This window comes from Hydra vulgaris, chromosome 03, assembly GCF_038396675.1.
Source record: "Hydra vulgaris chromosome 03, alternate assembly HydraT2T_AEP".
In the NCBI taxonomy this organism is placed as follows: domain Eukaryota; kingdom Metazoa; phylum Cnidaria; class Hydrozoa; order Anthoathecata; family Hydridae; genus Hydra; species Hydra vulgaris.
Window position 1 is genome coordinate 63,591,095 of NC_088922.1, and position 14,088 is coordinate 63,605,182.

Here is a 14,088-nt window from a genome sequence, read left to right on the forward strand (position 1 = left end):
ATAAGTAATTTCAAATAATTACTTGATTGTTGTTCTTTTTCAACTATTCCCTGTGGTCCTTGTGGTCCTAATGTTTGACGTACTTTAATTACTGCAATAATATCAGGTAATGATTGAATTAAAGAGTCTATCCAATCTAACTGCTTTTCTTCACTTAAAAGTAATGCTGAAAACATTTCTTTAAAATCAACACAGCGTGATAAAACAATGATAAGAAGGTCCAAGGTTTTTAACAAGACATCGCTGCTAGCATTCTTTATTTAGAATTTCAAAATAATTTTTAAACAATCTTATCCTTTTTGTAAAGTTGATGAAACAAAATGTTTTAGTAAAAATAATTTACCTTAATTCCAGCTTCATAATGCCGTTTCGGCATAGGTGGAATTAGTATTTTGAAAAAATACTCTTTGTCAGGTTTAACTTTGTTTGAATCTGTCAAAATATCAGAAACCTTAGGGACATTTTTCATAATCTAATAAAAAAAAAAAATTTAAGTAGCAAATTTTATATTATTATCTATGTTTTTATTGCTTTTATTTAAAATAAATTTGTGAAATAAGTAAAATAAAACAAATAAAAAAAGTGCATAGTGTGCAAAAAAAGTTTGTTTTCATTCTTCATGTCACTCTGGAAGCATGAACTTTATGAAAGATATGAAATAGCATAGAAACATGTTATGAAGTTGCATAGAAACATGTTATGCATGAAACATATTATAGCATGAAAACATGTTATGACTACATGTTTATATGATTATATGTGTTATTATGTATGATTATATGATTATATGTATTATATTATATTATGTGTGATTATATGTATTATATTATATTATGTATGATTATATGATTATATGTATTATATGTTAAGTTATAGCATAGAAACATGTTATGAACATGTTATAGCATAGAAATATCTTATGAAAAATATGAAAAAATCTTACGGAGGTTTTACTAAATTAGTTTTTTAAGAACTTTAAATATAAACTTTATTTTAAAAAAATTTAATGAAGTATTGCAGTTTTATTGAAAATTTTCATTCATTTTGGATATACTTTTATTTATCTTTTATTTTTCAAACTATTAATAATAAATATGATGCGAATATTCACATGTGACATAAATTTAAATTAATAATATAAGCAGTATGGAAACTGGAACAGAAAAAGGCAAATACTGAAAAAAAATTGATAAAAAAAAGTTTGATAAATATTTGAACATCCCTCAAAAATTTTGAAAATAAAAATCAAAAAATGCAAAATAATAAAAAACAATTTAAAAAAATCAAAAAAAAATTTATAAAAATATTATGAAAGAAAAAAATGATTATATGAAACATCATATGACAGTATAACATTTCTAAAAACAAATTTAAAAATCTTAAAAAATAAAAACCTCAATTGTAAAGTTAATTTTATTGTGCCATTGTTCAGAACATTTTGGCTCCATTTGTAGATCAATAGAACCTATATAAGGAGCAACAACATCAGGACAAATCTTCAGTGTTTTTATTGTCAGGTCCAATAAATTTTTTTGAAGCAAAGCATGTTGCTTTATAGACGTCAAAAACTTGAGTAAAACAGGATTAAGCAATCTATAATGAGTTTAAAAATAATTTAAAATATATCTTCACTATAAAACATCACTGTAAAAATAACTGTTGACATAAATTTACTTATAATTATAATGAGTTAGCGCAAACTTTTAATTATATATAATATATATATATATATAATTATAATGAGTTAGAGCAACCTAAATTACTTTAAATATTTTACAAATTAAGCTCTTTTAGTTCAGAGTATATATTTGTGTAGCATGAATACTAGTCACTAAAACACAATTTAAATCATGGCTCTGATAAAATATACAGAGTAGTGATCATGGCAAGGAGTGTTAAACTCTTCTGAATACAATTCAATACAACTAAATTCTTACATTAACAACCGCATACGATAATAAAATCGTACCAGTGTAGACAAAGTCACCATTTCCACTACATAAGTTATAATATATATTAACTAGTCAACAACACTAAAGAACAAAGAAAAGTCTCAAAAAACTGCCTTCTTTAAACTGTTGAAAATTTACTATCAAGAAAGATGACTTGAAATTTTCTATGAATTCTTTACTTACTGTAACTTAGAATTACAAAGAACGACAATCATCTTTTCTGTTTTGAGATTTCTACTAAAAGTCGTAATTGCATTACTATTTTTTGGATACCAAAACATTAATGCAATTACTATTTTTAATACCTTAAAAATAGTAATACAATTACAACTTTTAGTAGAAATCTCAGGTTAGCACATCATCACTTTATCTGATGTGTTAATATGGCTTAAATCTTAATTTGTTTTATTTAAATTTTAAAAAAATAGGTTTCACTTTATTTTTATAAAAAGAGTATAAATGTAAAAAAGTAAAAAAAAAAATAAATTATATGATTATATGTATTATATTATATTATGTGTGATTATATGTATTATATTATATTATGTATGATTATATGATTATATGTATTATATGTTAAGTTATAGCATAGAAACATGTTATGAACATGTTATAGCATAGAAATATCTTATGAAAAATATGAAAAAATCTTACGGAGGTTTTAATAAATTTTTTTGAAGCAAAGCATGTTGCTTTATAGATGTCAAAAACTTGAGTAAAACAGGATTAAGCAATCTATAATGAGTTTAAAAATAATTTAAAATATATCTTCACTATAAAACATCACTGTAAAAATAACTGTTGACATAAATTTACTTATAATTATAATGAGTTAGCGCAACCTTTTAATTATATATAATATATATATATATATATATATAATTATAATGAGTTAGAGCAACCTAAATTACTTTAAATATTTTACAAATTAAGCTCTTTTAGTTCAGAGTATATATTTGTGTAGCATGAATACTAGTCACTAAAACACAATTTAAATCATGGCTCTGATAAAATATACAGAGTAGTGATCATGGCAAGGAGTGTTATACTCTTCTGAATACAATTCAATACAACTAAATTCTTACATTAACAACCGCATACGATAATAAAATCGTACCAGTGTAGACAAAGTCACCATTTCCACTACATAAGTTATAATATATATTAACTAGTCAACAACACTAAAGAACAAAGAAAAGTCTCAAAAAACTGCCTTCTTTAAACTGTTGAAAATTTACTATCAAGAAAGATGACTTGAAATTTTCTATGAATTCTTTACTTACTGTAACTTAGAATTACAAAGAACGACAATCATCTTTTCTGTTTTGAGATTTCTACTAAAAGTCGTAATTGCATTACTATTTTTTGGATACCAAAACATTAATGCAATTACTATTTTTAATACCTTAAAAATAGTAATACAATTACAACTTTTAGTAGAAATCTCAGGTTAGCACATCATCACTTTATCTGATGTGTTAATATGGCTTAAATCTTAATTTGTTTTATTTAAATTTTAAAAAAATAGGTTTCACTTTATTTTTATAAAAAGGGTATAAATGTAAAAAAGTAAAAAAAAAAATAAAAGTTAAAAATTTGGAAATAAAAAAAAATCTTAAAAAAATTGTTAAAAATTTAAGTAAATAAAAAAAAATAAAAAAAAATCTTTTAAAAAATGGTTAAAAATTGAAATCAAAATTAAAAAATTATGTAAATATTTAGATAATATAAATTTGCTCTTGAATGTATAAAACCTAAATGCAATATTTAAATGCAATAATTCATTCAAGCCAGTATATGATCCATAAATCAAAAACAGCTTTTTAATTGAATTAAAATATGTAATTAAAATTCAAAGTTAAGTTAATCTTCATTTTGTAGATATATTATGTTCAAGTTTTATGTTTCATGTTCAAGTTTTTTTTTTTATGTTCATGGTTTAAATTTTTTTAAGGAAATTGATATCAAGTATAACTCATAATTAAAAGAAATAAATAAAAAGATATCAAATCTTAAAATCTTAAAACATTAATATATAGAATAGTATTACAATAGTCATGACAAATATATATATATATATATATATAATATATATATATATAAATATATATAAATATATAAATATATATATATATATATATATATATATATATATATATATATATATATATATCAACCCACAGAATTAGGGTCGGCATTCGGCAATGCCGACCTAACTGCTGACCTTAAAGTGTTTGAGGTCAGCAAAAAATTGCTGACCATGTTTCTATGTTTTATGGTAACCCCTTTGTAGCAAATTTTTTTTTGCTAACCTTATGCCGACCTCTAACAGTTTGAGGTCGACAATTTATTGTCGACCTCATTTTTCCTAATTCCGAGGGTTGTATATATATATATATATATATATATATATATATATATATATATATATATATATATATATATATATATATTTATACATTTAATATACTTTTCTCTAAACAAAACTTGTTTCAATGAACATACTTTCCAGTAAACGGTTCATCTTTTTTACTTCCAAAGCAAATTCCTTTTCTTTGGTTTGTACAAAGAATCTCTAACATTGAAAGTGCAACACTGCTAATGCTCTCTTCATTATGTTTACATAAAAGAGCAAGTTTAAAAAGAACAGACGAACTAAAGAATATTATCTTCATTTTTTTTAATAAACTTGATTCTTCCACTACCTAAACAAATAATAGTGAAGACATTACCAAAATGATAAAAAGGATATAAATATCAAACATATTAAACGTAGAAATAAATAAAAATATTTAAAAAATATTTTATAAATTTAAATAAAAAAATATAAACTAAAAGTTTAAATTCTAAAATTTTTTTATTTCATTTGTCTTAATTAGATTTTTAATAAAAACATTTATACTTCTGCTTCAAGCTTGTGCAAACAAGTCAAAATTAAATTAACAGCTTTTTTTCTAATCATTACAAGTGCTAAAACAATTATAAAAACATAGTTATAACGACTCAATATTTCTTGCAAGCAATGTAATCAAAACATCCATTAGTGCTATAATCAATCTATGGTTATCATGATTTTTTGTTTTCTTTTATCTGAAATCATCTTGAAAAAATAAACAAAACAAAAAAAGATTCTCTAAGGTGAAATTATTTTGTCTTAAGTTAAATAAATATAAATAAATTACATTTTGTAAAAAAGTGTTCAAAACAGCACCAATAACTTCAGGTGAATCCTGATTTATATCGTCAAACACCAATGATACTAAATCTAAATTATGAACATATAATTTAAATAAAAAACTTATTCTTTCAATAACACTTGTGCTATGTCAATAATACATTGTTATTCTGTATCTTTTATGTCAAATGTTATTTTGTGAGTATTTTTTCTAATTGTGAGTCTAATAACAAAAATTACCTTTGGCAAAGATGTTTAGATTATCAACTGTCTTTTCTTCTAACATTTTTAACAATGCTGAAACATCTCCAAATACAAAGAAGGCAAGTAAAAAACGAACAAAACAAGTACGAGGATCTGGTTTAAGCTTCAATATCAAAAACAAGCTCATGGTAAACATAAAACCATTGTAAAGAAATCAAATTTAAATAATAAAAATAAAAAGGAACATTTGTGTAAACAAAAAATAGAGAAAGAAAATCAAGTCAAATCTTAAGAAAATTTACTAAAAGCAAAATGCTTTACTTATTGGTCATTGTCTCACTGAATATATACAGTATTGGACAAAACATTTGCAACCAACATCGAACAATGCTAACAAGTGTTCCTAATTTTACATGTCCTAAAAACGAAACGAACTATACTACCACAGCAAACAGTTCTGGAGTCTGGAGTCATAGCATGCCATAACATGAGCAATCAGCTGACAGGTGACAGCACACAGGTAGAATTTCGTTGACAAGTGCCATTTTGCAGCGGACAAAGCAAATGCAACTTTTTTGGTTTGTTTCATTTTCTTAAGTCTGGTCCGTGTCAACATCACAGAAGTTTTTTAATAATTAAAGGAAGTTTCCAGAAGTTTCCAGACGTATGCAGAAACTTCCAGAAGTTTCCAGAAGACGCATCTGGAAGCATCCAGTAGCATCCAGAAATATCCAGAAACAATCAGAAGCATCCAGACACATCCAGAAGCTTCCAGAAGCATCGAAAAGAAGCATCTAGAATCTTCCAGAACAGGTTCACACTGGTTCATTTTACTATATAAGAGACATGTAAATTGACATGTAATTCAGTCAGTATATGGAAGTCAATCAGTCAGTATTATCAAGACAGTTTATCGAAGTGAGTTTTTTTTTTTAGCCGGAAAACGCTTCGATTTACGTTACTGCCATAAGACCGTGAAGCATGGTGGAGACAATGTAATGGTCTGGTGGTGTTTTTCTGCTAACGGTCTAGGTCCAATACATCGAAACGATGGAATAATGGACCGTTTCATGTATAAAAATATCCTGAAAGATGTTATGTTACCTCATGCTGAATGGAATATGTCAATAAAATGGGTTTTTCAGCAAGAAAACGATCCGAAACACACTGCAAAAGTAGTCAAGCAGTGGTTTCAAGACAACCACCTATCGGTGATGGATTGGCCGCCTCAATCTCCGGATCTCAACCCTATCGAGAACCTGTGGGAGATCGTCAACCGCAGAATTAATTGTGAAGGTGTTCGTAATAAGGATCAACTGTTTGAATAAATCCAAAAGGCCTGGGCAGCGATTCCACAATCTATGCCTCGAAGATGCAAGGCTGTGATCGTCAATAAAGGATTCGCCACAAAATATTGATAGCAAAATACAGCTTGGTCAACATTTTGTTGAGTTGCACTTGTTTTGTCCAGAAGGAAATCAACTTTTTTTAATACTTTTGATTAATTTATTAATTTTCGTGTACAAATAATTAACTTTGTGATGAATAAAAATTGAAGAACTTTGTGTCTAAACAGTTACATAGTTATTTCTCTAAATTGAAAAAATGCACCACTTTTATATAAAGAAACTAAATTAGCATTATTTGGTTGCACTCATTTTGTCCGATACTGTGTGTGTATATATATATATATATATATATATATATATATATATATATATATATATATATATATATATATGTATGTATATATGTATATATGTATATGTATATGTATGTATATATATACATATATATGTATATATATATATATATATATATATATATATATATATATATATATATATATATATATATATATATATATATACATACATACATATATTAGGGTGTCCCAAAAAACAACTTTTTTGAAAAATATCTGCTCCTACCATCTTTATAAAACAATAAATTACTTGAATTAAAAAATTTTGAAAAAAAATATTTTTAGAGGTTCTTTAACTCCCTTAAATATCAGACGGGTCCCTAATATTATCAAAAAAAAAGTTCTTCAAAAGTATATCATGTTAGGTCTCAAAAAAGCAAAATTTTATAAAAATTATAAAAATAATCATTATTTTATAAATTTATATTTATAAAATATAAAACTGAAACTAAAATATATATTCAGAGTTTTTCTTAAGTGGTAAAAATTAGTGTTCTTGTTTTGAGCTTTTTTAGCTTGGATATGATAAACTTAACAATGTTTAAACTTTCTATTAGTGTTTTAACAACTGTAATACATATTTTATTTTCATATAAAAGTCTATTCTCAAAGAAGAAATCTGAACTATACATACAAATATAATATCTTTTTTTTACCTTGACAACTACAAAAATCACAATTATGAAATTCATCAAAAACATCCAAAATGATGGATATGATGAATTTTTCTTTGGAATTACTAATACAACTGTTTGAGTTATAAATGCTTTCAAAAACCTTGAGACTAATTTTGAAGGCAAAACAAGGATTTTAGAAAAATGTTATTAGAAACCAAAATATCTTAACAACACAAAAATTGTGTCACTTTTAAGTAACTGTAAGCAAAAACTATTTGTCTTTAAAGATCAACTCCAATTTCAAGGTAAAAAGTAGTAAACGCAGAAATAAATAAGCAAAAATATAGAGAAAAACTGAAATGGATATTATTGGTCTACAAGTTTAAAAATGTAAACTTTAGTAAGAACAGCAATTAGATTAAATAGATTAGAATATAATAAAATGAAATAGATCTAGCTATCTACCAAGGCTGAAAACCAATTTGTTAATATCCTGAATTTGCATTTCAACCTTTCAACAATCAGAAAAAATATCTAACAACACACTGAATCTGGTTTTTTCAAGCTATTGCGAGACAGATTATGAATTGAATAAATACCTTTATTTTGGAAATTTTTTTTGTTTCGTTTAAATTCACTTCAAATTCATTTCAACAACAAAAATTTTTATTAATTCACAATAAAATAATAAAGTAAAACCTTTAAAGACTTTAAAGTTTAAAAAAAAAAAAGTTTTAAAAATAAAGTCAACAAACTTGGCATTTGTTTTTCTGTCAAATTTCTGTTAACATTTTGTAAGTTTGTTGATTTGTCAAACTCTGTTTCAAAATTTTGATGCCAACCTAAAACAGTTTTAAGTTGTCAACTAAATTTTGGAAGTTCAAAAGGCTAAGATGAATCTCACTAAACAGCAACAAAAAAAAAGAAAAAAGAAAGTAAAACAATGTATCAAAATTCATATAGTCCATAAAAAGCAATTTATCAAAGTTAAGAATTGGTGGTAATGGTTTAAAAGAATTTAATAATTTGTTAAGTCGAATAAGCAAGATGCTTGAATGTGTCAAGATAATTGAGAATTGTATTGTGATGAAAAATAAAAAAATTTCTAAAATAAAATTACAAGTTATCATAATTATAATTGGTAAGGAAAAAAACAGAATGAACTTCCTTTCAAATGCTTTTCTGTGGTGCTCTGTGATAAGACTTCTTTGGGCACTTAAAATAAAAAAAATAAAAGTGAATTCAATAAAAGGGGAATTCAATGAAATGTGTATTCAATGAAATGTGTATTCAATGAAAGGTGAATTTAATAAAAGGTAAATGAATGAAAGGTGAATTAAATGAAAGGCGAATTTAATAAAAGGTAAATTAAATGAAAGGTCAATTAAATGAAAGGTGAATTAAATGAAAGTTGAATTAAATGAAAAGTGACTTAATGAAAGGTGTGCTAAAAGCAACTTTTAAAAAATTTAAAATAAAATTAGTGAGAACTCAGAATACACAGCATTAATGTGATCTTTAATTAAACTTAAAATTCCTGTATAAATTAGAATTAATTTTCCTGTATAAATTAGAATTAATTAGTTTTCCTGTATAAATTAGAATTAATAATCTTTGAAACAAGTAAAGAAAAAGATGATTTTTTACAAGCAGGGCTAGAAATAGGGGTGGGGGTGTATGGGTTATAGGAAATAGGTGCATGGGCGGTGACACCCCCCCTTTTTCAAACACTATATTTTAGTTTGCAAAAAATGAGTTAAGTTATCTTAGTCAAAATAATTTTTTTCAGAAATGATATTTTATACATTATTTTTAGACTTTTCGCTAACAATAATAACAAATGGTTTAAACCCATTTCAATTAAAGAATGTCACAACCTAACAACACTCTATATTTAATAAGTAAAATTAGAAGTTGAATAAAAGAGCAGTAAGAACAGATGTTTGAAATACATTTAAATCCAGTTAGAAGTAGTGTATAATCAGATATAAATGCAGCTGCATTATCCATTACTGTTTTTATTTATTGGTTCATACAGCTCTTTCATCTGTTTTTTGAACAATTTTACTAAGCTGCAGATTTACTTTGTTAGAAGTTACAATGAATATAAACAAAAACAAAAAACAAAAGAGAATAAAACTGTCATGTATGCAACAGCATACTTGAAGATGAATATAAAAGAATACATATATATATATATATATATAATATATATATATATATATATATATATATATATATATATATATATATATATATATATATGATATGTATGTATGTCTGATATAAAACATATAGTATGTCTGGCAAAGTCAATGTTACACAACTAAATTGATCTGCTTAATCGCCAAATTCCATTTATACCATGCCAGGCCCATAGGATTAATACATTCCTTGAACATCTTTTTTTTTTTGACTTGATGCCAGCTTTATAGTTAAATAAGTTTTACTTTGAGTTTTTTTTTTCTTCCAGTACAGAGACATTTATGAAAAATTTTATCATTGATTATAAATAGCATTGTAGAAACATCAACTGACCGATATTTAGATGAAAATAATAGAAGTCAAGCTTTAGGATTATCTAAAAAAATGCTAACATTTGAATTCTTGGTATCTTTGTGTTTTATGAAAAAAATCAAAGTGAAAATAAACTTAAAGTAATGCTCTAATGCCCTTGCGCTGCAAAACAGTTCAACTAAGATTTTTTACAGGATTAATGTAGATAATTTAGTGCAATAAAGTATGTGCTTTAATTATACATTCATCCTGAATCTGATTTCAAAAGAGTTCAGAGAAGAAGGCTATTGCCAAAAAACATTGATTCTAATCCATATTCTCAGATGATATTTAATTTTCATACACTTTACAGATCAATTCAAAAAATTTTTAGTTACTCTAGTTTTTTTTATATTCTGAGCATTTGAAAAAGTGTAATTCACCTATTGAATTATTGTTAATTTTATTAAAAGTATGTTATGTACTAACTACTTTATATAAATTACTTTAAAAAATTACTATATAAATATTATGAAATTATTTCCTCCAGGTTGTAACGCATCTAAAATAAATGATTATGATGGAACTTATTCTGAGTTTTTAGCTTTGATTTATTTTTTTAAAGGTATTTCTAATTTATCAGAAATTTTTAATGTATTAGAAATGTAAGAGAAACTTTTGCTAACTATAAACAAAATATTAAGATTGATAATAGCAACACCCATAGGTACATGATCAAGGGCTTTCAGAACACATAAAAATCTGTGGGGTCCAAAATTTGCTGTTTTTTTTAAGCGTTCTTATTATAACTTGTTAAACAGGTTTTTTATACATAATTATTTTCAAAGGTTATTGTTATAAAAACATGAAAGCCATGGCCTTTATGACTTCTGCAGCACACGGTTCAAAAAATCCCTGTGCTGCGGAAAATGCTTCTTAATACTAACAAAGATATTTGGATTTATAAAATCAGCATCAATGATGATCAATTCTCTGGTTTAAGAAATACCCTAGTTATTTCTTAAACAAGAGAGAAAAAACATTTTTTGACGTAATTAATTGATGTTTTAGTTGTGAACTAACTATTATTGTATCCATTTAATTTTTGAGTTCTTTAGTAATCAGCATTAATATAATAATATATAAAAATATCTCATTGCTGGAGACTTAAATTCCCCTTATATCAAATAATATAATAATATATAAAAATATCAAGGCCTTCCCATTGCTGGAGACTTAAATTCCCCTTATATCAAATAATTTAATGACATATGTGTATGGATGAACAGTAGCGAAACTAGCCCAGGTAAAAAATTTATTGACATGCTTAATGATAAAGCACTTTCACAAGCAATGACTTTTCTAACTTTTCTAAATGCTAATACCTCATTTAATAACACTAAAGATTATATAATATCCAAATCAGTGATATAACCAACTCTGTTCCACTTGGCTCAACAAAGTAAGATCACGCAGTTATTTCTTGGAACTATAACCTAGTAAATGATAAGTTATAAAAAATATCCAGTCATAAATATAAGTATGATCGAGTTAAATATAGCCGTGTCTAAATCCATCCACACTGTTGATTGGAATTATTTATTTTCCAATAAGTCTATCAATCAATGCTACTCAACATTCTTAGACCAATATAAAAAGTTATGTGATTCCTTTATAAGTAAAAAATCAAGTCAATAAAAAAAGACCTCTGTGGATTAACAACAACCTTCTCTACCAAATTAAATATAAAAACAAATTCCGGCAACGTTATATATCATCAGGTAGAAAATGCTAATCTCTTTACAGAAATTATATCAGTACAAAGAGAGCCCTTGAAATACAAACAAAGATATGTATTCGAACTTTTGAACATTCACTTGCTACCAACAATAAGAATCCAAAACGCCTGTATGCATACTTAAACAGAAAAAAAACTGTCAAAAATGGCAAGTCAACGGAATTTCGGAATGGGCTGATAATGTGAGTGGAATTCCAGCAACTCAATTTTAGGTAGGACGCTCAAGGTCCTACCTAAAATGTATGCTGATCACAAATTAATTGCAAAAATAAATTTGAAAGATATCAAGAACAGTATAATTCAGGGTGTTAGCCAGTCTGATGGCACCGCGTATAACGCGGTTTCCTAATTGGTTTAAAATTCCCGAAGGTTTTTAAGATCATGGTAAAAAAAAAAAATGAAATCAGTCTCAGATTTAAATTGTTGCGCTAGACTAGTAAAAAACGCAATTAGTACGCGCGACAAGGAAAAGTTAATCAATTAAGAATTAAGATCAATTTTTTAAAGTGAAAAAAAGTGTCATCATTAACAAGCAAGATCATTCATTTAAAAGTTGAAAAAAAAATGTTTTTAATTTTTAATTGACGTCAGTTATTCTCCAGTAAAAATTATTCAATACGTTTAATAAATTATTTTATTAATTTATTTTTGTTATTCAAAAACTCTTTATTTACATTCTTGCTTTTTATCTTAAGTTAGGAAAGGTACAAATAAAATTTGCATATTAATAAACATTATAATATAAAATAAGTTAAATAACGTTTTTATATTAAAAGATTTATTAATAATTTCAGTAAAATAAGTTAGCTGGGAAAGTAAACCAAAAACAAACAAAAAAATCAAAAATAAAACTTGCAATGAAACGTATTATATATGTTATATTTGCGTAAAACATGAAAGAAGATAATTAAATAATATTATAATATTATTAATTATTAACCAATGTTTACAATAATTACAATAATTATTCTTTTTTAATTTACAAATTCAAAATTTACGTAGATATTTAATGTATATTTGAAATTGAAAAAAATCGATCTGCGCCTTAAATGTCTTTGTTACTTACTCGGTGTAGTTAAGGCAATTTTAAAATACTATAGCGTCTGTATGATATTTTGTTGACTACTACATATTTCCATTAAATGATCAGGTCTGTGAATCATGAAAAGACGGAAAAAATAAAATGATAAATTTTGCAGTATCATAAAATATAAATATTTGAAGCGAAAAAACCCAGATTGTAGATTTTTTTTTTTCTAAATCTTCTTAAAATCCTAATTCGCTTGTCCAAATTCGTATAAGATTTTAAATAAATACGATTTTTAGGTAAAATGAACTTCATAGATTAAAAACTTTTAACGTTTATTGGCGCTTTTTCTTGATTGCAAGTTCTTTTTTGGTCGGTATTCTTGTATTTTTTGTAAAAATTGATAGAAATATTATATTTTGACAACTATATAAAGCTAATAGGTCAGAAACGATTAGAACTAGGATCTATAGTAAATTAAGGTACTTTTTCAAAAGATTTTAACTAAATTCATGTTAACGCCAATGAGCGAAAGTGATCTAAAGGCTCCAAAATGGTATTCTTTGTATTCACAATTAGGGGTAGTAAAAAGGATTAGAAAATTATATAAAAAAGAGAAAAATTCTTCATATATTAAAAAAACCTGAAGCGAAAAAAAATATAACATCTAAAGCTTTTGTTTGGACATAATACGCCTGTAAAATCATGCCAATTTCAAATAAATAAATTCGAATAATTTGTAAATTGCCTTAACTACACCGAGTATTTAAATAAAAGTAGCATTATATTTGACGGAAATTAGGGAGCCAACCAATTTTTCAATATAAGGTTATCAAAATTTCGGAAACTTTAATTTAACTTTCATTTAAAAGCTATCGATTTAAATAAGTTTTTTACTATTTGAATTTATCTTATGATAAAAATTGTAATATAAAATATGATGAGCAATAATACGATTACCTATGTAAGAAAGTTAAAATTTTTTTTTAACTATTTTAAAATTTTTCGTTTTAAAATACTAAGTATTTTAAATCTGATATATTCGAAATCTTTCCATATAATTAGGGTTGTCAAACGTCTGGATTTTACAAAAATTACAATTTTACGGATTTTA

The 14,088-nt window shown here is 25.1% G+C and overlaps 1 protein-coding gene across 1 annotated transcript in view; it reads right to left on the reverse strand.

Moving 5' to 3' along the window:
* Window positions 1-14,088, reverse strand: part of LOC100204624 (uncharacterized) — a 132,439-nt gene that overhangs the window by 76,092 nt on the left and 42,259 nt on the right. Inside the window, exons 4-9 of the mRNA XM_065793968.1 lie at window positions 5,368-5,494; window positions 5,135-5,217; window positions 4,458-4,657; window positions 1,395-1,593; window positions 344-472; window positions 23-254 (exon numbers count right to left, since the gene is read on the reverse strand). Coding sequence (XP_065650040.1) covers window positions 23-254; window positions 344-472; window positions 1,395-1,593; window positions 4,458-4,657; window positions 5,135-5,217; window positions 5,368-5,494 — 970 coding nt within the window. The remainder of the gene's footprint in view (window positions 1-22; window positions 255-343; window positions 473-1,394; window positions 1,594-4,457; window positions 4,658-5,134; window positions 5,218-5,367; window positions 5,495-14,088) is intronic.